Source organism: Equus quagga, chromosome 18 (genome assembly GCF_021613505.1).
Source record: "Equus quagga isolate Etosha38 chromosome 18, UCLA_HA_Equagga_1.0, whole genome shotgun sequence".
Taxonomy (NCBI): Eukaryota; Metazoa; Chordata; class Mammalia; order Perissodactyla; family Equidae; genus Equus; species Equus quagga.
This window is the reverse complement of record NC_060284.1, coordinates 45,371,795-45,396,684: the sequence shown is the minus strand read 5'-3', so window position 1 is coordinate 45,396,684 and position 24,890 is coordinate 45,371,795. Positions and strand designations below refer to the sequence as shown.

General features: G+C 38.5%; 2 protein-coding genes across 14 annotated transcripts in view; both read left to right on the top strand.

The window, feature by feature from the left end:
• CSDE1 (cold shock domain containing E1) overlaps nt 1–6,190 on the top strand; it is a 36,804-nt gene extending 30,614 nt beyond the window's left edge. For all 13 annotated transcript variants that reach the window (XM_046645301.1, XM_046645298.1, XM_046645292.1 and 10 more), the window contains 4 exons: nt 2,414–2,592; nt 3,449–3,612; nt 4,371–4,503; nt 4,904–6,190. In XM_046645301.1, coding sequence (XP_046501257.1) covers nt 2,414–2,592; nt 3,449–3,612; nt 4,371–4,503; nt 4,904–4,951 — 524 coding nt within the window. In that variant the 3' untranslated portion in view covers nt 4,952–6,190. The remainder of the gene's footprint in view (nt 1–2,413; nt 2,593–3,448; nt 3,613–4,370; nt 4,504–4,903) is intronic.
• A 127-nt stretch (nt 6,191–6,317) lies between these two features.
• On the top strand, nt 6,318–16,320 carry NRAS (NRAS proto-oncogene, GTPase). Its single transcript, XM_046645510.1, has 7 exons — nt 6,318–6,448; nt 6,952–7,079; nt 9,129–9,307; nt 11,204–11,363; nt 12,207–12,330; nt 12,681–12,722; nt 12,829–16,320. Exons 2-5 carry the CDS (start codon nt 6,969–6,971, stop codon nt 12,324–12,326), a joined length of 570 nt encoding a protein of 189 aa, XP_046501466.1. The 5' UTR covers nt 6,318–6,448; nt 6,952–6,968; the 3' UTR covers nt 12,327–12,330; nt 12,681–12,722; nt 12,829–16,320.
• Nucleotides 16,321–24,890: the final 8,570 nt, after the last annotated feature.

Below are 24,890 nucleotides of genomic sequence, written 5' to 3'. Positions count from 1 at the left end.
ATCAGTATTAACACTTTTCCTAGTAACGATCCAATTCTATAAACATTAGTGCTTCCCATAAAAGTTTACTATATCTGTTCCCTTTTTTAAAGCTTGGCACCTGAGCTAACATCTGTTGCCAATCTTCTTCTTTTTTCTTCTTCTCCTCCTTCTCCGCAAAGCCTCCCCCAGTACATAGTTGTATGTTCTGGTTGTAAGTGACTCTTCTTGTGCTATGTGGGACGCTGCCTCAGCATGGCCTGATTAGCGGTGCCATGTCCACGCCCAGGATCTGAACTGCTGAAACCCTGGACTGCTGAAGTGGAGAGCACGAACTTAACCACTCACCTGCGGGGCCGGCCCCTATCTGTTCGTTAATAGCTAGAGTTCCATGGGTATCCTACTGCTTGTCTCTAAGCCAGAGCTCCCTATATTTTTCATTTTCTGTTTTTTTCTCTCCATCTTCAGTAACTCCATGAGTTCTGGTGCCACCTTTTACCCCTAGTTATTACCACCAGAAAGACCAATTTTGTGTGTAAAATAGGTTTGCAGTAGAAGTGATAGTAGGGAACATTAGTATAGCAGAATTACCATAATGGGTTGATGAGAACGTTTAAAAGTTCAACGAAAGATGATAGCTTGACTCACAAAGAGAATAGGTCTTGTGTTATCTAGGAGTCATAGAAAGAACATAAAGTGGGGAGGAGCAGGTCATTTGAGAGAAGGAAAAGAACCTTGATAACATGTTCCTTTACCACATGAGTTCTTAGGAATTTCTGTTTTACATAGAACCAGTACTGCCTCACACACACGCCTCCAAGTAAGCACTGATTTTATAGCAAATCAGTCTTTTAAACTAATGCCATGATGACACCATACCCTTAAAAGGGCCATTAGGGTATCAGCAGCTAACTTTAACTCTTAAGATAATATAAAATTGCCTTTCTTCTTCCTCCTCTCTAACATGCTAATTTTACTTTATTTTGTATTCTACTTATTCTTCAACTCTGGCTATAGGATATAGTCCAAAGCAAGGATTTTGTGGGAAGGGAATCTCTGAAATCTCTAAGCCTAGAATTTTCTGGGACTAGACAGACCATATTTTCCCACTTGGTGGTGAGAACAGCTCTTTTACTTAGAAATACAACTGTAACTCAATATAAGACCATGGGTTTTGGAGTTGGGCACACCTAGATCTGAACACCAGCTCTTCCACCTCCTAGCTATGTAACCTTGGACAATTTCCTAACTCAGTTTCTTCGTCTTTCAAATGAGGTTAGTATCTTCAACCTCAGAAGTTTCTATGAAGATTAAATATGAATCAGTATTAAGTGTTTAATAAATGGTGGTTCGTATTGATACCACTGCATCAGACCTGCTGTCTCTAATCCTTCTGCATGACTTGATCTGTTGGAAGTATCTCCTTGAAGTTTTTGATTCCTGTATGTTTGAAAAGAAAAATCTTTGCTTACCCCTATAATCATTAAGAGAATGGTTAAAATAAAATCATTTCCAGTTCTGAAGCTTCCACTCCAACTGATGTCTTTCTCCTCTTTTCCACTTTATTGCTTCAGTGGATTCACCATGCAGGTGAACTGATAGGCACCTGAACTCTGTGGGCCCAGTTTTTATCCATAGCCTGCACTGACGTGCCGCCAATTTTTTACTCTAGGGCAGAGCTCAGCAGATATGGTGGCTTGTTTTTGTAAATAAAGTTTACCTGAAACTCAGCCATGACCATTCATTTACATCTTGTCTTTGGTTGTTTTCTCACTACAATAACAAAGTTGAGTAGTGACTGACAGGATGACTTACAGACCTAAAATATTTACTATGTGGTCCTTTAAGAAAAAGTGTAAGGAGCCCTGATCTAGGAGAAGGTTGCCTGTTGGTTTGAGGGAGCCACAATCAGAACAAAGAACGGAGGCAGAATACCAAAGAAATTTATTTACATTGTTTTTGCCTATTCCTGGCTTGTTGTTTAATGCCCAGCTGGGCATGGGTCAGAAATATTTTTGACTGGTTGGCTCATATTGTGAACTTGGAAATAAAATAATCTGGTGGATCATATTAGCAACCCATAGTGCTTAGAAACCCCAAATAAGGGAAGTTAAGACAGGGAGGGAGTGGGGGATAGAGGGGGGAAAAAAGCCCAAATATGTAGGTAATGAGATTGTGAGTGATAGTGTTATTCTTAATTTCATAAATGCAGTTTAAAACTCCTCATTAGCTAGTAAGGAAATAATGAGCTGCAAGTTCTCATTTGTTTTCGTGGTAGTATTTAGCATTTAGGATTTCACTGAAGCTTTAAAGTAGAACTATTTTTAGGGAACAGTACATTTTTAGCAACTTATTTATAAATTTATTAGGACCATCAGCAGAGAGCTGTTGTGAAACATTAGCTTTTAGACTTCTTATCTCTTTCTCCTTACAGGGGATATGAAAGGTGAGGTCTATCCATTTGGCATAGTTGGGATGGCCAACAAAGGGGATTGCCTGCAGAAAGGGGAGAGTGTCAAATTCCAGTTGTGTGTCCTGGGCCAAAATGCACAGACTATGGCCTATAACATCACACCCCTGCGTAGGGCCACCGTGGAGTGTGTGAAAGATCAGGTAAGTGATGGGATCTCGGGGTCTGAATTTGATCCTTTTATGAATTGGTAACCAAATAGTAACCAGAACCTTCAGATTTTTTCAGCCAAGGGGAATCATCAACATTCATTTGGTTACTTCTACTTTGCCCCTTTTTCAGTGATTTGAGGTAGCTTATAAAAGTATGAAGAAAACCGCATGGAAAAAAAATGATGATATTAGCAAAAACAAAATAAGAGTGGTATTAATAACTAACATTGCATGATAGGGACAATAAATTCGGAATGAAAGTTCAAGAATAGAAAAACTATAGGTTTTGTACACTTTAGCTCAGAGCTTACAGATCACACAAAGAAACTATGTGTAGTAGTAGTCATAAAATAAGCTTAGGCAAACAAAGCTATTCCTGGTTCTGAGATCTCAGGGAAATCCCTTTGAGTCCTTAAAGAGGACATTTGTCAGTATTGGTGAATATAACGTTTTGTCTGGCTATTTCTTATGGTACCATAACCCAGGAATTAAAACACTACATATGTTCAAGTAACAGTTCCCTAATAATGTTGCTTGATTCAAAAACTTAGTTCATATACTACATAAAGGCACAAGGTGACCTTTCTTTACTTGTTTCAGTCAGGCAGTGATAAAGTGAATGGCAGTAATTTCAAAGACATATTTCTTCCCTGGCAAGTTTTGCAGGCCCATATGCTGTTAAATTATAGCACAGACAACTGAACTAGAGTATCAGCATTAATACCATGTTTTATAAATCCCCTTGTAGTTAGGGTCATGCATTGTGCTTCATTCAGAGTGAGGTGCTTTCCCCCACCGTGGTATGTCTTTTTCTTTAGCTACTGTCTTATTTTTTGCCCCCCTCCAGTTTGGCTTCATTAACTATGAAGTAGGAGATAGCAAGAAGCTCTTTTTCCATGTGAAAGAAGTTCAGGATGGTATTGAGCTACAGGCAGGAGATGAGGTGGAATTCTCAGTGATTCTTAATCAGCGCACTGGCAAGTGCAGCGCTTGTAATGTTTGGCGAGTCTGGTAAGTTTTTGTTGTTGCGTTAGTAATCTCCCTGGACTGTCAATTTATGTAATTTCTGCTTTATCATGTTGCTTCACTTTTCCATCACTGCTGCATTTATCCTCTTCTGCCACTTTCTGGTTATTTCTTGATACTTAGGTCTTTTTTACCTCTAGTCTTCATCATCTAAATTTTCTAGTCTCATAAATCTAGCCCAATGAAACATTAATTGAGCACTTACTATGTAATAGATCTTTTTATATAAAAGACCTTTTTATACAAAAGATTATGTAGTCCTTAAAGGATTCTGCTTAGCTCTTTTTCTTTCATTAAGCCATCTCTAGGTTATATGCTGCTTAAAATTCTATTTTCTAGTTCAGCAGTTTTGACTCTGTGCTTGCTTCCCCCCCCCCCCCCCCATTAATCAATGACATTGTTACCATGAGAGGAGCCAGGAGATCTAACTTTTTTAAGATTTTTCACATCTGCTGCCTTGTTTTATGTCTGTGAAACTGGTCTTCTCTTGTTGCAGAGCATTCTAGGGATCACCCTCACCCAACTGATTCTTCTAGCTCCTACGCAGAAATAAACCTTGACTTGGGAATAAAAACATAAACTTGTCTGTCCTGTCTTGCTAGCTAGCTGGCTAGATGAGGCAAGAGTCCCCCCTCATTAAAACTGAGTCATTTGGATAGTTAGGTAGAAAACACACTCCTCTGCAAGTACTTGCTTTCTTCCCACCAAATGTTGCTTCTTCTTACCTCTCAACTTTGTTACAGTGAGGGCCCCAAAGCTGTTGCAGCTCCACGACCTGATAGGTTGGTCAATCGCTTGAAGAACATCACCTTGGATGATGCCAGTGCTCCTCGCCTAATGGTTCTTCGTCAGCCAAGGGGACCAGATAACTCAATGGTATGAGGGCATACAAAGTTTGCCCCATGGGGTTGGTGGGGGGGGCATGGCTAACAGACCAACATAGTATTTGAGGTCCTATTTCAGCATAGCTCAGATAGCTTAACAAAGCAAAGATCTTCAGTATTGCTTATAACTAGTTAGGACTCCCTCCATATTGATTCAGCCCCTAACATAATGGTTGCTTACAGTAAGAGACATATTTCTTCGTTTTCCTGATACTTTGAACATAGTTGAGGTAATAAATCAGGAGGGCTTGTTACAGATTTCCTCCTCTGGGAAAAAATTGGTCGTGGTTAAGATGATTAAAAGTAATGCTTTTGTAGTTCATTTTGGAATTATGAATGTACTGTGATTAACATGCATCTGGGTCATTAACTGCAATTTTATTTCTTCACAGGGATTTGGTGCAGAAAGAAAGATCCGTCAAGCTGGTGTCATTGACTAATAACCACATCCACAAAGCACATCATTAATCCACTATGATCAAGTTGGGGGGATTCTGGTGAAGGGTTCTGAATATCTCCCTCTTCATCCCTCCTAAAATCTGGAATACTTATTCTATTGAGCTATTACACCAGTTTTAACACCTTCCTCGTGTTATGTTTAAAAAAATAAATAAATTTAAGAAAACCATTTTAAAATTATGCACAGTTGCAGCCTGGAAAACTTAAGGTGGCGCCTTATAGTATCAATTTTAGGAGCTTTATTTGGTGCATTTAACGCAACTGGTAATTGCAAAATCCACTTTGCCTGTGTAAGTGAAAAATATAGACTGTTATCTTGTTGGCCCTATGAAATTCTGCACTTGATATTTAGTATATACTCTACCTTCATTACTTCTGGCAAGATGTTCTGCCTTAGCACTCAGTTGCATTCTTTTTCTTTCCTGTTCATTATGCTTTAATTCTGAGGACCATATGAGGGTAGAATATATTAAAAATTACAAAAATTTGTATAGGCAAACCATTTCCTTAAGTTGATGGCCAAATGTTAAAATGTTATTTTTCATATCATTTATAATCTTGTCACAGTCCACTTAACGAAGTTTGGTTAGATTTCAGTGAAAATTATCTTCCAGAGTAGTTTTTTTTCCTAGGATGGGGGGGTAACTTTACTACAATTAGAATGTATGGTGCAGAATTTCATGCAAATGAGGCGTGCCAGCAGTGTGATAATTTAAACGTATTTAAACGAAAACAAAAAGACGAATGCACAAACTTGCTGCTGCTTAGATCACTGCAGCTTCTAGGACCCAGTTTCTTTTACTGATTTAAAAACGAAACAAAAAAAATAAAAAAGTTGTGCCTGAAATGAATCTTGTTTTTTTTATAAGTAGCCGCCTGGTTCCTGTGTCCTGTGAAATACAGGCACTTGACCCTTGGTGTAGCTTCTGTTCAACTTTATATCACGGGAATGGATTGATTTCTTGGCCCTCATCTTGAATTGGCCGCATACAGGGTCCCTGGCCAGTGGACTGAAGGCTTTGTCTAAGATGACAAGGGTCAGCTCAGGGGATGTGGGGGAGGGCGCTTTTATCTTCCCCGTTGTCGTTTGAGGTTTTGATCTTCTCTGGGTAAAGAGGCCATTTATCTTTGTAAACACAAAACATTTTTGCTTTCTCCAGTTTTCTGTTAATGGCGAAAGAATGGAAGCGAATAAAGTTTTACTGATTTTTGAGACACTAGCACCTAGCGCTTTCATTATTGCAACGTCCTGTGCGGGAGGGGCGGGTCTGGGTGCGGCCTGCCACATGACTCCGGGGTTGGAAGCCCACGTGGCCGGGGCGGGGACTCGAGCGCCCGGGGCGCCGACTGATTACGTCGCGGGCGGGGCCGGAAGTGCCGCTCCCTAGTGGGGGTTGTTCATGGCGGTTCCGGGGTCTCCAACACTTTTCCCGGTTGTGGTCCTAAATCCGTCCGAAGCGGAGGCACCAGAGCTTGAGGTAAGGCTCTGGCGTGTGTAGCTTTCGGCTTTGGAGCGTACAGGCGTCTCGTTGTTCCCAGAAATCGAGCGGAATCTGCGAGCTGGAAACAAAGGCCCTGGGCGGGGGTCCTTGGTTTTGAGCCCTACAGTGAAGGTCTGTAGAGATAGGCGGGCGAATAAGAAGACGGGGCGTCCTGGAGGCGTACCCCCAGAGCTGAGAAGACTTGAGGGAGGAGTAGAAAGGGGGGTTTCCTTCACCTTAGGCTGAGGGCGGAGCCCAAGGACTGTTGAAAAATAGACGAGGGTGGGGGTAGCTAGACGACTGTAATGCAGAATTCTGAGGCCCACAGTAACCTGCCCGTGGTTTTTTGCATTCCTGAATCATTTTGAGAACCAAGTGGAGGGCACGTGTATGGAAGCCATACGTTTCAAATTTTGGTTTTAGTTACTATTGATTATAGAAAGCTTTGAAGTACTGTAGATGTGGCTCGCTAACTAACCCTAATTGCTGCCTTCCGACAGGTTCTTGCTGGTGTGAAATGACTGAGTACAAACTGGTGGTGGTTGGAGCAGGTGGTGTTGGAAAAAGCGCACTGACAATCCAGCTAATCCAGAACCACTTTGTAGATGAATATGATCCCACCATAGAGGTGAGGCCCAGTGTAGCCCGCTGACTCCACCTCTCTCTCTTCCGTTTTACCCTTACCCATACCCCTTCGCTGTTCTTTAGCTAAAGGAATGATCAGGAGAGAAAGTACAAAGTTATTTTGGGTGCTGCCTTCAGTAATACAATAAGTCAAGCTGGAATGTTTGTGGAGAATTCATTTTTATTAGCTGCTGAAGATTTTCTGAAAAGCTTACAATTTTTAACAGTTCTGTAAACTTGCAAATTCAGGGTTGAACTCATTTAGTTTCTTCATATATGACATCTGTATTAAAAAGAAACACAGGCCATAGGTAGAGGGACTGAATGAGAGCAGGATGGAGAGGAAAGATTCAGAGATCTGGATATTCTGCAATTTTCATTTCTTAGCTAGTTGAAGCTAGAAAGAACGTGAGATTTTGAGTCACTCTGCCTAGGATTTCAGTCCCTTGTTTGCAGCTTAGTTATGTGATGTTGAACAAATCACTTAATCTCTGTGACTCTCATTTTCCTCATCTGTTAAATTACCGTAAATTTGTCTTGCTTACCACACAGGGATGTTGTGAAAAATCAAATAATATCTTTAAGTTTTTTGTAAATGGTAAAGTGCTGCATAAATAGTACTTGTTTAAAGATTCTTTTGTTTTCGTCGGAGTTCACGTTTTAGACTGGCTTCAATGAATGGCATCTTAGGTCCTTTAAATAAAAGATTTTAAAAGCCTTTGTAATTTTATTCAATTTAGAATGTTTGACTCTAAAGGTTGTTTTCTTGTAATCCACACGCTGCTCTTCCTACCACCCAGTTACTGAGTGTTTAATCAATGCAAGCTAACTCTGGTATAGCCATTATTAAAAATTAGTCATTAGACTTTGGCAAAAATCTTTATTTTAGGCTTAACAGCTTTTGTATTAATAGTTAGAAACTTTTAATATCTTTCAGAGTTTTATTTATTAAGAGGTAATTTACATACAGTAAAATACTTCAGTGACTTTTTAAATTTGTGTATACTTAATGTAACCACCAGTCAGATAAAAATATAGACTATTTCCAGCGCCCGAGAGAGTTCTCCCATGCTCCTTTCCAGTCAGTAAACTCCCCCACCCGGCCAGGAAATAACCACTTCTCTGACTTCCATTATCATAAATTCATTTGACTAAAACCTATCTTTGTAATTATAATTTTGCTCATTTCCTCAGAACACTCATGCATTTAACCGTATTTCATGCCTCAAGGAAGTTCTGGCAGTGTGAATTCTATGTTAATTTGAAAGTGTATTGCAGCCACACGATGAAGTGAGTTACAGAGGAACTGATCCATGGGCTGGGAAACTAGGTGGAGTTCTGTTTCTAGACCCATATCTTTATTAAGTGTGATGAGGTTATTTTCTTGAACTGAACTCCCAGAACATAAGTATTAAAATACAAGTAAAATTTTTGCTTTAGAACCAAATTGAAATTTTTTTTATATGATCTATGCAAGTCTGTCTTCCTGAGGAATTAATTATAACTATACCTTGTTTGGAACCTTTAAGAATTTCATTGAGGAATATTTGCCAAAGGTACAGTCTGTCATGATGAGAAAAAGATTCTGATGTTATAACCTTGTCTGAAATAAAAAGTATTTGTGTATTTAGTCATAAACACAAATGACACTGTATCCACAGCCAGGTTATAATTCTTGGAGGTATGTTTAGAATTTTAACTGTACCGTAAACAACTCAAATAAGAAGAGTCCAGTTCATACCTTAGTAAAATACACTGTGAACCTAATCTCTAGTCTAATTGCAGTAGAGCTGTCTTTTGAATTACCACATTTTTTTCATCTTTTCCAGGGATGGAGTGACCACATTTCCTTTCTGCAGGCATATAGGATTTGGGGCTTTTTTCCTAGGGTGACATTAAGGACTTTCTGTTTGTGATTATATATTAGCAGTTTGGGGGACAAACCAGAGAGACAGAAATGGACTTGGTTAGGAGCTTATTTAACCTTGGCAATAGCATTGCATTCCCTGTGGTTTTTAATAAAAATGGAATCTCCCTCTCTCCACACCCTCAGGATTCTTACCGAAAACAGGTGGTTATAGATGGTGAAACCTGTCTGTTGGACATACTGGATACAGCTGGACAAGAGGAGTACAGTGCCATGAGAGACCAATACATGAGGACAGGCGAAGGCTTCCTCTGTGTATTTGCCATCAATAATAGCAAATCATTTGCAGATATTAACCTCTACAGGTACTAGGAGCATTATTTTTTCTGAAAGGATGATCTGTAAGTGTGTTCTGAAGCTTTGTGGGGGAATGAGGATAACACACTAGGGAAGATACAGCTTTTTAATTAGAGGAAGAGTTGGCTTTGGCTTTAGGCGGTTTGACATTGAGAATCTGTAGTTATTACTGAAAGTTAATACTGGAATTTATTTTATATAATATACTGTGGCTAGAATGTGTGATAATACATAAATAAAGCTTGCTAATGGGAATGGTTCAAAACTAAAGGTGTTAGGAATTCAAAGAAGAAAAACACCTCTGAGAAACATTCTTCAGTAATAGAAGATACGATAGGAAGAAACAAATGGGGAGTAGATACAGATGAAAGCAGGGCAGAGGAACATAAAGATGGCCTTTCTCCATCGACCCATAAAATTTCAAAGCACAACTGGACAATAAAAAATTCTAATATAGCATCCTTATTTTATGGAATAAGAAATAGAGTTCAGAAGGTGATTTGTTAGGTTTTCAGAGTCATGGTTGTTATTACTAGCAAAGCCGAGACCAAAAGCCCAGGGCTCCTTTTTCTTAGTTCTGTGTTCTTTAAGCAGAATAGTGGTTAAGATTATAGATTCTGCCTGGGTTGAAACTTGGCTCCATCATCTATTAGCCATAGGACTTTGGAGCAAACTACTAAATCCCTGTGCCTCAGTTTCCTTATCTATAATACGGAGATAATAATACCTACCAAGACTTGTGAAAATTAAACGAGTTAATAAATATGTAAGTCACTCAGAATAATACCTAGCACATAGTAAATGCAGACAAGTGTTCTGCCTACAGCCTTAAATCCTGGCTTATTCTCCATCCATGTGAAGATGTCTGCTCACAGAAACAAACTAGTCCAAAACTGAATTCAGTGGGGTTTTTTTCCCTAAACCTTCTCTACTTTCCATTTTCTCTCTGAAAATAATAGCAGTACTTTGCCCAGCACTTGGCAAGCACCTGATAAGTATTTGCTGAATTTCTGCAAGTCATTTTTCTTCCTAGGCTGTCTTTTATGTTATCCCTTAAGATAGGCTACTGCCTTGACCCCAAAGCACATATATAGATGGCTAATATGTGCATTTCAGGTCCATGACTTTGTAGGTGATGCAAGGGTAGAGTCTAGAGCAGTGCAGTGCAGGATGGTAGCCACAAACCATATGTAGTTATTTAAATTAATTAGAATTAAATGAAACGTAAAAATCAGTTCCTTGGCCACTTCAGCAACTGACTTCACAGGTGTTCAATAGCTACATCTGACTAGTGGATGTAGTTGGACAGCACAGATACAGAACATTCCTGTAATCATAAAAAGTTGTATTGGACAGAGTTGGTCAAGAGAATCTAGAGCAGTAGTTTTCTAAACTACTGTGTTTAGAAAGCACTGTGTAAGAGCAGTTCTGGTGTTTTCTGTTTTATATCCTGGACTTCCAGCTGTAATTTTATTTGAAGAAAATGTATGGATACCACCCATCTAGAGAAGTAAATAGACTGTATTTCATTAAATACTGTCACTCAAGGGAACCTCACAAAGTTTAGAGGCAGTGAGCTTTTACTTTTTATACTTCAGACCTTAATCTCGAGTACAGTTTTGCATTGCCAATTAAATCTAGAGCCAAACTCTTTGGAGAATCAGTTAGCCTAACAGAGGCATGTATCAAGACAGAATAGTCATCCATTTCCACTGGAAGGTGAGTGGTACTTGGCTTCCCTATGGCTGCCACATCAAGTCTAAACTAGTCTCCTTAGTAAAAGTGAAACTCAGTACTGGAAGCTAATAGGACTAGATAAAATTTGCCAGATTCTTTTTGTCCTTGCTGTTTATCCCTTCCTAAAAGCTTTTTCTTATGTTATGATAACATATTCCCTTTTTTAGGGAACAGATTAAGCGAGTAAAAGACTCAGATGATGTACCTATGGTGCTAGTAGGAAACAAGTGTGATTTGCCAACAAGGACAGTTGACACAAAACAAGCCCATGAACTGGCTAAGAGTTATGGGATTCCGTTCATCGAAACCTCAGCCAAGACCAGACAGGTATAGTACAGCCTTCACCATCTGGCAAGGGTTTGTTTAAGGCAGAAAAGTTTGATTAATTGACTCTGCTAGAGATATGATCCACATTCTTTGTTGTTAGGGATTTTTAAATTAATGTTCTTTTTTTTTTTTTTTTTTTTTTTTTGAGGAAGATTAGCCCTGAGCTAACGTCTGCTGCCAGTCCTCCTCTATTCGCTCAGGAAGACTGGCCCTGAGCTAACATCCATGCCCATCTTCCTCTACTTTATACGTGGGGCGCCTACCACAGCATGGTGTGCCAAGTGGTGCCATGTTCACACCTGGGATCCGAACTGGTGAACCCCGGGCCGCCGAAGTGGAACATGCGCACTTAACCACTGTGCCACCAGGCAGGCCCCAATGTTCTATTTTTTTAATCTTCAGTTTAAACCCAAAATGAACTTATTAATATTCTGGTGTGACATTTTTACTCCTGCATTAGCATACACAAGTATTTCTAAAATGAAGACTCTTGATTAAAGATACTTAAAAAACATGAGTCCTTTGTCCATCAGCTGCAACCACTGTTTAGGGCTTAAGCCCTCCTGAATGGCACCTTTGGATCTGGTAGTACTGTGTGTCCCACATTACCTATTTTCCTTTGCTTGAATGTTATTTTTGGAAAATGTGCCATTTGTATATCAGCCCATTAATGTGAGTCAATAGGAGTGCTAAATTTAGTGTCCTCTTCCTAAATCACTCTATTTTTTCAGCTAATAATTTCATAATTGGAATTTTAAATCCACATAAAGAAGTACAAATGAGGGAGAGCTTACAACTTGGATTGTGTTTATTAAGCTGTCTTTATCATTTTCTTTCTTTTAGGGTGTTGAAGATGCCTTTTACACACTGGTGAGAGAAATACGTCAGTACCGAATGAAAAAACTCAACAGCAGTGATGATGGGACTCAAGGTTGCATGGGGTTGCCATGTGTGGTGATGTAACAAGGTGAGCATGTGGTCTCTTGACATAATTTAGATATTACTATTTAGCATCAGCAATTTGGAGGAGTGTTGCTGTTATTTTTTCTATATTGCTATTTAACTGAGAGTTTCTGCTCACTTGTAACTGTAAAATATTTTCCTTATGGTACCCTTTCTGAGAGTACTGAGGTCTAAACTATTTTTAAAACATTGAATTATTTTACAGACATCGTTACATTTTCAATAGTACTAGAGATTAGAAGACATTATTTATGAAATGTGTATATATCATGTTCTTGGCACTGACCAGGATTTTGAAGGATCACTACATCAAAACTAGATGATGATGACATGGTGTGTGTTCTTTTCTTATAGATACTTAGAAAGTTCTAGCATCAGAAAAGAGCCACTGTCAAGGTAGGACAAGTTGGAAATGAATATATTATCATTCATGTTGATTTCTTAACCTTGTTTTTCTTATGCTCTCTATGTGCCACTTACACAAATTCTGTCTTTATTTCAGCTGCACTGACACCCTGGTCCTGACTTCCCTGGAGGAGAGAGATTCCTGTTGCTATCTTTAGTCTCACAAAGAAGCTCCTGCTACTTCCCCAACTCTCAGTAGATCAGTACAATATTCTCAGTCTGAGAAGTTCTCAGAATAACTACCTCCTCACTTGGTTGTCTGACCAGAGAAATGAACCTCTTGTTATTCCCCAGTATTTTTCCACCCTGGGTTCTCCCCTAACACACACAGATACACCTCCACCACCCCACGTTTTTCATCTGAGAAGCAATTCATGCTCTGAAACAGAGAACCAAGCCATAGACATGAAATTCTATACAAAACAATGTCTTGAGCTCTAAAGTAGCAACTGCTGGTGATATTTTTTCTTTTTACTGTTGAACTTGGAACTGTGTTGGGTTTTGGAGAAATGTCATAAATTACTGTTTTGCTGAGAATATAGTTAATGTTGCTGTTTGGTTTATTTGTAATGTTATTGGCTATATTCTATAAACTGGCATCTGCTCTGTATTCATAAATACAAAACTGAATACTGACTTTTGAGTCTATCCTAGTCTTCTCAACTTTCATGTAATTAAATCTAACTTTCACAATGAAGTGCCTTTTTCCTAGAATGGTTTGTAGACTTCCTTTACAGTACTTCAGTGGAATAGATGTCTCAAAAACCATTATACATGAAAATGAATGTCCTAGATATGTCTGTGACCTGTCTACCATGGAGGGAAAGATACACCAGTATGATAGCAGATGCCATTTCTTACATTTATGAAGTTGGTTTTCCAGAGACCTGTTTTTGGGCTCTCTCAAGAGAAAGATGAAACTGGAAACAATTATGAATAATTTCATTTAATTTTTACCTAATCTCCAATTTTTTTGGTAGGTTACTACCTACAAAATGTATGTAGTTTGTTTCTTCTAGCTTACTGATAACCTAATGTTCAATGAACTTCCATTTGTATTTGAATTTGGGTCATATCAGAAAGCTCTACGTTTGCAGGTGTTCAAAATTGTAAAAATTCAATACCGTTTTATTTAATAGCTGTGATCAATGATTTTCAAGCCTCAAATATAATATATTAATAGATACATTTTCACTTCATATTATGGTATCTTATGATGTATATAATTGCCCTCAATCCCTTTCTCACCCTGCCCTCTGTTCCTTGCCCTACAGCAATGGTGGCTTGGTTATTTCAGTTGAGAAAGCATGGTGCTAATAGACCAGGGCCACAGTTTCAGAATTTGAGCGAGCCAGGTGGCATCACAGAAAGAAAAATTCTTCCACATTTGCTCATTGCTCCAGTAACTCCAGCTAGTGGCTTTGCCAGATGCATGCTGTTAGTCTTGCAAGAAAAGAAGAGGTCAGTTAGCCACAAATCCTTTGCCATGACTGGAAAAACTTGGTATCCTGAGGGGGGTCAGCTTAAAAGTCTTCATAAATAAAGCATCTGGACTCTTGTTTTAACCATATGGGAACTCTAAGCCAATATTTTTTCTCATGTTTTTGAGAATGAGGATGCCTCAGAGCAAAATTTTTAAATTTTTCTTTATTCATAATGTTCTTTGAAGGGTTTAAAACAAGATGTTGGTTAGTCTGTGGCTACCAGATAACAAGCTGATGAGTTTGTTCAGAACAAGAAGTAGCCTTTGGATTGAAATTGCTGTTTGAGAAGGGAATGGGAAATATAATTCATTGTTAGGAGGATTTTTAGGCTTGGCTTTTCCATTTGCAGATAATATCCTGTTAATTCTAATGAAAAACGGACTTGGATAACTTCTGATAAAAGACTAGTTCCAAAATGGCCACTTTCTTTTCTGGTCTTCTAATGCGTAAATATTTATGGAGGCCCTCCGTCTTCTAATAGGAATTTTCATTTATTAAGCAAACCCCACATTGCCTTGAAATGAATTCAGAAGAGGGGAAGAAACATACTGTGCCCAGAGGATAATAAACCCAGAGAGTTGTGCTCCTTAGGGTTAATTCAGAGAGCTTTCACAGTACTGTCAGCACCTGTAAACAGAAACTCTGCAGCTTTGTTTCTGCTCCTTTTGGAGCATTGCTCTGTAATTTTCTTGAGGCTAGATTGAGGCTTGTCACCTTAGTTGTCATCAGTGTCAATGTTGCTGTCTTCCTCTTCCTTCTCTTGTCTATGTGACTGACAGCATGACTCTTTAATGTCAAATTAAGGAAAAAGATACTCATTTTTGGCTCTTGTGCCCATAGCCCTTGTATGTATGTACCTTAAAGTTTTCTAAAGTATGTTCTAAGCACAGAAGTATCTAAATGGGGCCAAAATTCAGACTTGAAAATGTTCTTTAAATAGCTTCTTAAGAAGTTAAACTTAGGTGTGAATTTTGGCACAATAGAGTGACGAACTTATAGTTAAATGCTGAATAACTTCAGTTGGTGTGGTAAAAATACGGTTTTTAGAATCTGTTTGTGATTGCTGAAAACAATTCTAGTTTACCTCAAAATCTGAAAGTCTCTTTCCCCAAGTTAAGTGCCTGGCCAGCTGTTATAAATTACATATTGCTTTATGTTTGTTTGTTTTTTAAAGGTTGCATGTTCAAGAGTGTGAAAATAAGATGTTCTTTCTAAAGGCTACCATGCCTAATCTGTTAAGTGCTGTATTTGCTCCAACAGCTTACTAGAATGTTACTTGGTAATAGTATATACTTAGTACAATTTTCACTTTAGGGGTGTAATAGGTAAAATTATTCTCAATACATATTTCAGTGGGCCCCATGTTTAGTCTTTCATCATCCTTTAAACTGCTGTGAATTTTTTGTCTTGACTTGAAAGCAAGGATAGTGAAACACTTTAAAGAGAAATTTTGGTTTTTTTCCCATTCCAGAACTTATGAGCATAATCATATTTTGCTTTACATTCAGTCATGAACTCTTAAGCTGGCAGCTACAACCAAGAACCAAAATATGGTGCATTCTGCTTCTTGTAATTCATCTCTGCTAATAAATTATAAGAAGCAAGGATAATTAGGGAGAATATTTTATTTGGGTGGTTTTCTATAAACAAGGGACTATAATTCTTGTACATTATTTTTCATCTTTGCTGTTTCTTTATGCAGTCTAATGTGCCACAAAATTATTTTAAGGTGTTTCCTATAAGGATTGTTTTAAAAGCATTCTTGTTAGCAGAGTAGTTGTAGATATATTTCAGAATATAACTGGTGATTTTTAAGGGCCTGAGTACTGACCTAAGAAGCAATTGTATGAATTCTGCTCTAGAGAGAAGGGAGGATCTCAGTGAAAGTTGTATGAGTTTTATATTTCTGTGCCATCAAACATAGGTAAAAATAGTAATTGTGCAATTCTGCTGTTTAAATGGGAACTTTTGGCCTCTTTGGCCCTAAATGAAAGGGCTGATATTCTAAGTTGACTATTTTATTGTAAATTAATCCATCCTAATTTTTAAAAATTTGGTTGAATGTTTTTCTTGTTAAATGTTTAAAAAATAAAAACTGGAAGTTCTTTGCTTGGTCATAATTCTTTTTTCCACCAAAGTGCCTTTATTGAAAGTTAGTATTAATTTCAGACTTGTGGATGTACATCTGGGCAGTGTTGGAAGATTTGAGTTCCTCACTTTATCTCAATATAAAAAATGTCAAAGCCTACTTTAAACTTACCTTGGGGGTGATTCATAGCAGTGATTCATACCTCTAAGTCAGATTCACACACCTTAATATGAAGTGCTTAAAACTACCATTGGAAATATTTTGTCCTGTTTTTCATTACTATACAGTCTACCAATCAGCGTAATTGGAAGAGCATTGGTCTGGGAGCCAAAGAACATAGGTTCCAACTAATATTTTGCTACTCTGGCCCCTAGTTTCCTCATTTGCAAAATAAGGAAGTTGAGTTCCCGACCCTAATTAAGGAGATGTAGTTATAAAAGAATGATTTCAAACCTAGGCTTCACCTAACACTGGAATACTGTGATTATGAGGACTTCGGTTTATTCTGCCAAAGACATTGGTTTATTCTGCCAAAGACATAGAGGTTTTTTTTACTTTTTCCCTTAGAAAGGGGACAGGGAGGCCCCCCTATTAATATTTGGCTGAATTAAGCTTAAGGAAGCCAAATTTAAGTGACAAAATACCGTTTGCAGATAGGACTACTAGAAAGAGTATAAATATTTTAGATTGTAAAACGTATATGGAAAAAGAAATGGAATTATGGGCTTTGTGTATCTAAAACAGATTTCTCCCTTGAATGGATTACCTGTGCCTTACTTCAGATTATTTTATGCTAATATTTGACCTCCTAGTAACTGAGAGGAGAGGAGGAAATCATGTTTTCTTACTTTTGATGATTGCTGCTGTTCTGTTTGGCAAAATGAAGCTACAGAGAGACAAGCTGAAAAAGTAGCTAAAGAAGCTTGTTTATTTGGGATATGAGGAGACCTCCTATGCATCTCTGTTCTAAGTTTTCTGTTCTCTTAACAAGCAATACTCAGGGTCACTAAAAGGCCAACATAGTTGTATGAGTTATTTGATAGCCATAAATACATGTAAAGGGGCCAAAAGGTCATGCTAGTGATCATTTTGCAAAACTGCTTAAGAGACATTTCAGAGAACCTCCAGCTCCATGACTTGAGACTGCAGGAGAATCAATGCCCAGTATCTCAGTGGGAAGAGTATGCTTTGTAATGGTTAAAAAATAACTAGGCCATGAAATGTCATGCTTTACCTTAATAAAAGAAAACTGGAGCTCCAGGAACAGAAAATTCAGGTAACAAAAATTCTGCAGTACCGAAAGGAGCATTAAAATGTTCAGATTAATGAACTGAAAATAGACCTAGTGAATTGATCGTTCTTGCCTGGAGACTTTGTATTCGTGATCTACTTCATACTTGCACCAAAATAGGTTATCTATTAACCAACCGGGGGAGATAGGGAGCAGGTTATTTTTCAGCCTAAAAGAATGAACTTGATCTCTTCTCAAAACTCGTATAAATAGAGATGACCATCAGTTTGTAGGAGCCATCTAAAGTGAAAATGAGAGGTAGCACCTGTGATGTTGGGGGTTAAGTGATGTTAAATGTTTCTAAAGATAGAGGCAGCTACATGCCTGATGGGGGAGGATTTGGTTGCAACTGAGCAGTTGCCTACTAGAGCCTTTAGATGCAGGAGCCTGAAATATTATCCAGGTTAGGAAAAGCAGTCTCTTAGAATGGCTGCTGTGGAAGTGATAAAATTGGCACTATTGACACTCCGTTGGAACTTAAGGTGTGTGGATTACATATGATATTTAAGTCTGAAAGAAAACTTGCACATTTTAATTCATCTTAGGATAAATCAATTGTCCATATTTACAACTGAGACCCAATATCCCTGGCATGGTTTCTTAAAAATCAGTGGAATGAAGTTTAAACTCATCTTCAAAGTTAGATCAAGAAATCTCTTAAGTTTATGCTTGTTTTGCCTGTGAATTTGAGGAGTTTGACATTTAATACTGAAGTCCAGAATGAAACTCTAGCATGGCATGTGAACTAAAATTACCAGGGCCTGTGCCCCTGTTGCCCCATAATTCTGTAGCTGGTGTGACATTCCCTCCCAGAGAACCACACTGGGATCTCATTGTGAGGCATGACCACATGCCCTAACAAAATATTTTTGTTTCGTTGGCTCAGTAAATTTTCCTTTTGACTTTCCTTCCTAATTCATTTAGCAGATTTTTATTAAACACCCACCGCATGCCTAGGCACCATGCTGCTCTGGCCACACAGCAGTGAACGAGATAGATGCTGATTCCTTATTATCTTTTATATTCTGTTGAGGAGAATCTCTAAAACAAAATTTCTTAGTTGCAATTTGGTGATTGTTTCAAAGGAGAAGGACATTGTTTACTCTCAGACATAACTTGCTTGGCCTCAGTGTTTCAACTGCCGCCCATGGTCACCACCTTCCCGATTTTTCTGAGAATACTCAAGGCCACCCAAGATGCATCAGAACCTGTCTGACGCCTCATTGTCTCTTGGGCCTCTCCTTTTCAAGTCAAGACTCCATAGAAACAGAAACTATTGATATATTGCTTCACAATTTCAAAGTGCTCTTACATACCTCATCTCATTTAATCGTCCACAACAGCCATGTGAAACAAGAATGGCCTCTATTTTACTGATGAGAAAACTGAATCCCCTAAAAATGAATGGATTTATTCCAGATTTGAAGCCAGGTCTCCTGATTTTGGTCCACCGGTAGTTTTCAAATCATGCTGCTCAAAGCTGGTGGAGTTGTCATAAGAAGACTTCTGAGAAAGACTGAGTGGGTGGGGCTCTGCTCTTCCCCATCAGCCTCCCTTCACCTGAAGCAGTTCCACTTTTATCCGGTTTTCATCTCAAACTTCCATCCAAGATTTAGCTTGAGGATTTCATAAGTAAAAGTTTAAAAACAGTTGATTTCACCGATCTACTTCTACAACCATCTTTCAAGCTGGGAATGACTAGGTCGCACCCTCATGTCTGGTCCCAGAACCCAATATCCTCTAGTCGCAGTCATGGTCATTGCACAACTGAGCAACAGTGAGGCAGTATATGACACGTGGTTAAGAGCCCCACTCTGGAGCCAGAATACCTGGGCTTAAATCCCCCTCTACCACTTAACTACCTCTGAGACCTTGGGTAAGTTAACCTCTCTGTACCCGAATTTCTTCACCTATAAAATGGAGGTAATAATAATTCCTCAATAGACGGTTGTGAAAATTAAATGAATTAGTATATGTTAAAAAAATAACAAAAATTTGAAACAGTGCCCAGCACCGTTATTATTGCACAGTTCCCGTATCGTGCCTCCCTCTGTCCTCTAACAGTACACTGTTGAAGTTTAGATTATTTTGTTAAAAGCAAACTGCTGAATTTCAGTTCCATTCAAGAGACAGGAAATAAAGTCAGTTTGTCTCATGGAAAAGGATGAGTTATAAATTTGACTTCTTTATTTTTAGGCGCGTATGGGAAACCATTACTGACAGGAAAATGAGCCTGAATCCTGTAAAATACCATAAAATTCCACAGGTTTGGTTATACTCCAAACTAAAACTCATTCCTTAGGTATAAGGTAACTTTTATATACCTCTAACATGGTGACAAAAAAAAGTCCATAGTTGCTGCTGACAAAAGGACTGTATTCCCCAATCAGAAGTTGTAATGAACTCAGAACTGCTCTCACTGAAGCAGTGTAGCAAAATATTAAGCTGATCCTGAAAGTTTACTAATGGCAACCCTGAGCTCCCTAGAATGCTTTGGCATCTCTGAACCATAAGTGACTGAGGACGTGGGGGTGATGGCGGGGCGGGGGGTCGGGGGAGGAGGGTGAAGAGCAGGTTGAAAAGGGGCAGGAGTTCCCAGCAGGTTTCCCAGCAGAAGGGACACCTGCTACAGCAGAACAGAAGAGCTTTCTGGATAAAAGAAGCCAGGCAGCAGTGTTGTCCTGTGTACAGCTCATTCCTGTTACGTGTCTGTCATCTCCTTCCTGTAGAGCCTCAGGTCACAGATATCTCTAACTCGAAACCAAGAAATCTCCCCTTTAAAAAATACATTTGTAAATTTGTTATTTGCAACTCTGAATGTTTTCCAATGAAATAGTGTTCTAAATGATGGTTAGGTTCTCAGGTTAGCTCCAAACAATATCATCCATAATATAGCTGAAATACTCAAATTAACAATTTTTAAAAGATATAGAATGCTTTTCTTTTGCTAAAAACTAAAGCAAAAGATAGAATTAAATGAGACTAGGTTATCTTATACACTGATGCTTGAATAAAAACAAGCTTAATTACAGAAAAAGGATGAGTAGACAGAGATTGCCCCATCGAAGGGAACTTCTGGTCATTTTCCCTGAAAGGCTATAGATGATAATAGGACCAGGATTTGTTTTGTCTTGGTTTTTAAATTTAGGGGTTTTTTCTTATGATAGAAATGATGCTTGTTCATCGTAGAAAACATAAATAAGCCTCCCCAAAAGTTAAAAAATCGCCATCATCCCACTACTCAGACAGAACACTGGTGTAAGTTGCCCAAGCTGTTTCAATGTCTATAGTGATATATAAATTAAATGCCTTTCTTTTTTTACAAAAACAAGATTATACTATGTATATGTCTTGTAATATGCTTTTTCACTTAATAAAATTTTATGAATGTCTTCCATGTTAATATATATTCATCTGTATCATCATGTTAATGACTAAGTGGTATTTTACGTTGTGCTTGCATCATTCTTTAATCAATCTTCTATTGCAGGCATGTGAGTTGTTCCTACTTTTTGGCTCTTATATTAGTTTGGCTACAATTAACATTCTTGAAACACATCTTTGAATACTTGTATAATAATCTCCTTAAGATAAAGTCATAAAAGTGAAAATTTTGTGTCAATGGATAAGCATATTTTTAAGGTTTTTGATGAATATATTGCCAAATTTCTTCCCAGAAAGGCTAAAATCTTACATTTCCACCCACCACAATTGAGTGTCTGTTTCCCCATATACTAAACATTGAGTATTATTAATAAATTGGTCCTTTTTTATAATCAAACTCACTTCAAATTGTGTGGGAAAACAAAAATAAACTGAATTATTAAAAATAAATGACTGTTAGAATATATGCAATCTTAGAAACTCTTCATAGTATAATCAATCATATGTTTCTAATCCACCTCAGATGGAATTCCCAAAAGGGCAACACTCTCTTAAGATCTTTTCATTTTTAATTTGATGGTAAAGACAAAATTTGTTCTGTACTTTTCCCCATGATTTACATCGGCCAACTTTTGTCTGGACATCTCTACATGCTAACAACTATATATTCATTAATTCATTTACTAAGTGAATCAAGAATATTAAAAATAATATGGGGACTGAATACCCCAAAAACTACCTCCTCATCTCAAAGTGTCTCTGTCTGCATTCTTCTCCCCTTCTCCACTCCAGACTCATGAGAAAGAGGTTTCCTCTCTCTTCAAGATCCTTCCTCCACCTGACTCTTGCTTCCACCTCCTCCCATGTCTTCCAGGACTGGAAACTTGTTCTGTCCTTCAGTTACTACTATCTTTATGTGTTTATTTTCCTCCATATACTTGTTTCTGCCACTAGAATTCTATAAATATGCTCCTTTAATCCTGGTTCCCTCTAGCTATCTTTTTTTCTCCTTCCACTCTCTGACAACATCAGTAGGAAGGAAGGGTCTCCACTTCCTCACTTCCTATCCACTCTTCAGGTCATAACCATCAAGCTGCCTTCATTCCTATGATTCCTCTAAAACTTCTCCAGCAGTGTTGTGGCCACAGAGGTGGGAGAAGAAGCTCTTGAACCTGCTATGAGGAGCTGGCTAACAGCTTCCAGTTGCCACATGTTTTAATCTGCAACCCTGAAGCCAGGCTCAGTTCCTGCCCTCCCCATCCTACAGTCAATGACTGAACATGGTGTGGTACTAGAGTTGGGCCAATTCTGCTCTATGCAGGACTCCTCTAATGGGCAGTCTTTTCTGGGGAACTCCGTATTGGCCTGGCCAAGACTTTTTTGGACTACAGTGTAGGCTCTTCCTACTCAGCCCTCCTTCCTTCCCTCTCTCCTCTCACAAGTGTCAGACCTGCATCACAATGTGGTCTGACGGCTCTCCCTGCCTATTCCTGATCTCTCCTCTTTTATCCTTCACAGGCATCACCCCAATAAATCTCTTGTATGTCTAATTCTGTCTGGGCATCTTCTTGAAGAACCTGAACTGACCCAACAGCGATCACCAACCTTCCTAATTGGCAAAGCCTATGGACTGTTTTTGTCCTCTCAAGAAGTCTCACAGCATTTAACCCTGTGACTCAGTTTCAGATTGCTTTTCTCCCATAGTTTCCATGATACAGTATTTCCTAGTTCTCTTCCTTCTTCTCCCATCATTTTCTCTCTTTCTCTTTGTGGACTCCTTTCTACAACCAACCCCAACTATGAGTTTTTCTTAAGAATCTATCTGCTATTCTCTCCACACCTTTTCTCCAAGTGATATAACTGATTATCAGAGTTTCAGCCAAGATCACTTCTAATGACCCTCAAATCTACCTCCAGCTCAGGATTTTCTCCTGAGCTTCAGAGCCAAACGTCCAACTGCTTCCTGGACATTTCCACTTTGATGAGTTAAGCCAAATACATTGGCTTTGGCTTTAATTCTGTCTATCCTCTTGCCTTGTTTACTTTAGTGAGTGGCATGACTTTCTTACAAATCACTCACAAGGAAATTTGAGACCTATTCTCAACAACTCCTTTTACATTACTCCTCACGTCTAATTTGTGATTTGATAATCCTGTTTTCAAAATATGTCATATCTGTCACTTCCACTCTAATTCTACAGTGATTGTCTCAGTTTAAGCCTTCATCACCTTTAACTTTAAGGTTTTCAAAATGGTCTTCTAACTGGTCTTCCTTCCTCCAGCTTTTCTCCCCTCCTAACCCTGCTGTGGCCAAAGGGATTTACTAAAATGCAAACAGACCATATAAGAGGCAGTATGATGAGGAAGTAAAGAACACAGTCTTCAGCTTAAGATGACTCTAGGTTCAAATCCTGACTCTACCACTTCTGTTTTTTCTCTTTTTTTGAAGATGGGCACCTGAGCTAACATCTGTTGCCAACCTTCTTTTTTCCTTCTTCCTCTTCCCCTCATAGCCTCCTAGTACACAGTTGTATATTCTTGTCGTAGGTCCTTCTGGCTGTGCTATGTGGGATGCCACCTCAGCATGGCTTGATGAGTGGTGCCATGTCCACCCCCAGGATCCAAACCTGTGTAACCCCAGGCAGCCTAAGTGGAGTGCATGAACTTAACCACTTGGCCATGGAGCCGGCCCTTGACTCCGCCACTTATTAATTGTGTAACTACAGATGATCACTTCATATGTCTGAGCCTCAGTTACTTTGTTTGAAAAATGAAGGTAATAATAATATCTACCCCATAGAAATGTTGTGAAGATTAAATGAGATAAATGTAGGGTAATTGGTATAAGATACATGGTCAAAATGGGTTTATTTATTATTATTATTATTATTATTATTACTTTCACTCCATTTTTGAGAACTCTTCAATGGTTTCTTGGTGCTATAATGATTAAATTCAAAACTCTTAGCATGTTATGATTTCTACCTCTCTTTCTTCCCTGTCTCTTACCATGCATTTTCTCGAACTCTATCCTTCAGTCCCAACCATACTGAACTAATTGCAATTCTACAAGTGGGTCATGGATTCTTGAAAATAGTGCACTTATGAAAAAGAGTTTGGGTCCTGAAATGGGTGGTATATAAGCATTTGAGTTTTGGGGGCACCAATAAGATAAGAGCATGAAGTAGCTAGGATGATCCCATAGATTTGAGGAATTTGTTTTCTCTGTAGTGCTCCATGGTCACATGGAAATTTATTCAAGAAGTTCTCAAGTTATTTTGAGGGGAGAGTGGGTTATTTTCTAAAAGTGCATTATGCCATTCATATGGATAGAGTCCTTGATGATCCGGTAGAAATTTGCATAAGGTATCTAAAAATCTATGCTACTAGTCTAAACAGTTCTGAGAAGAGGTCTATTCCTGCCCTCGGTTATAGAATGGGCTGAGAATCATCTCTCCTCATTAGAAATCACCTTGTTTTGTTTTCTTCATAACACCTATTTCTCCCTGAAATTATCTTACTGTGTGTATTGCCCATTAGAATATAAGCAGAGGCCTTGTCTTTCTTGCTCATTATATGCCACTGCTCAGGACAGTGCTTGGTTAGGTTTTCAAAGTTGAGGCCACACAGCTTGTAGTAGGAGGAGATAGAATTAGAACGGAGATCTAACTGACCTTAACCAGTTCAGCTTGGTCTCCTTACGTGCCCAAGAAGTGTTTGTTGAAACAATGAATGAGGAGTCAGTGACTATTTTTGAAATGAGAATATAATGATCAAAGTTGTGTTTCAAGAGGATTTGATCTGGCCGTATTTTGCAATATGGATTGGAGGCAGAGAAAAATAATTAGAAATCTATTGCAATCATCTGAATTTGAGGTAACTAATGACCTAGTTAGAATGACACTGGCTGC

Coding starts and splice junctions, on each gene's coding strand:
- NRAS (XM_046645510.1), top strand. CDS start 6,969: ATGACTGAGTACAAACTGGTGGTGGTTGGAGCAGGTGGTGTTGGAAAA. Junction 9,308..11,203: donor GCAGATATTAACCTCTACAG/GTACTAGGAGCA, acceptor TCCCTTTTTTAG/GGAACAGATTAAGCGAGTAA. Junction 11,364..12,206: donor CCTCAGCCAAGACCAGACAG/GTATAGTACAGC, acceptor TCTTTCTTTTAG/GGTGTTGAAGATGCCTTTTA.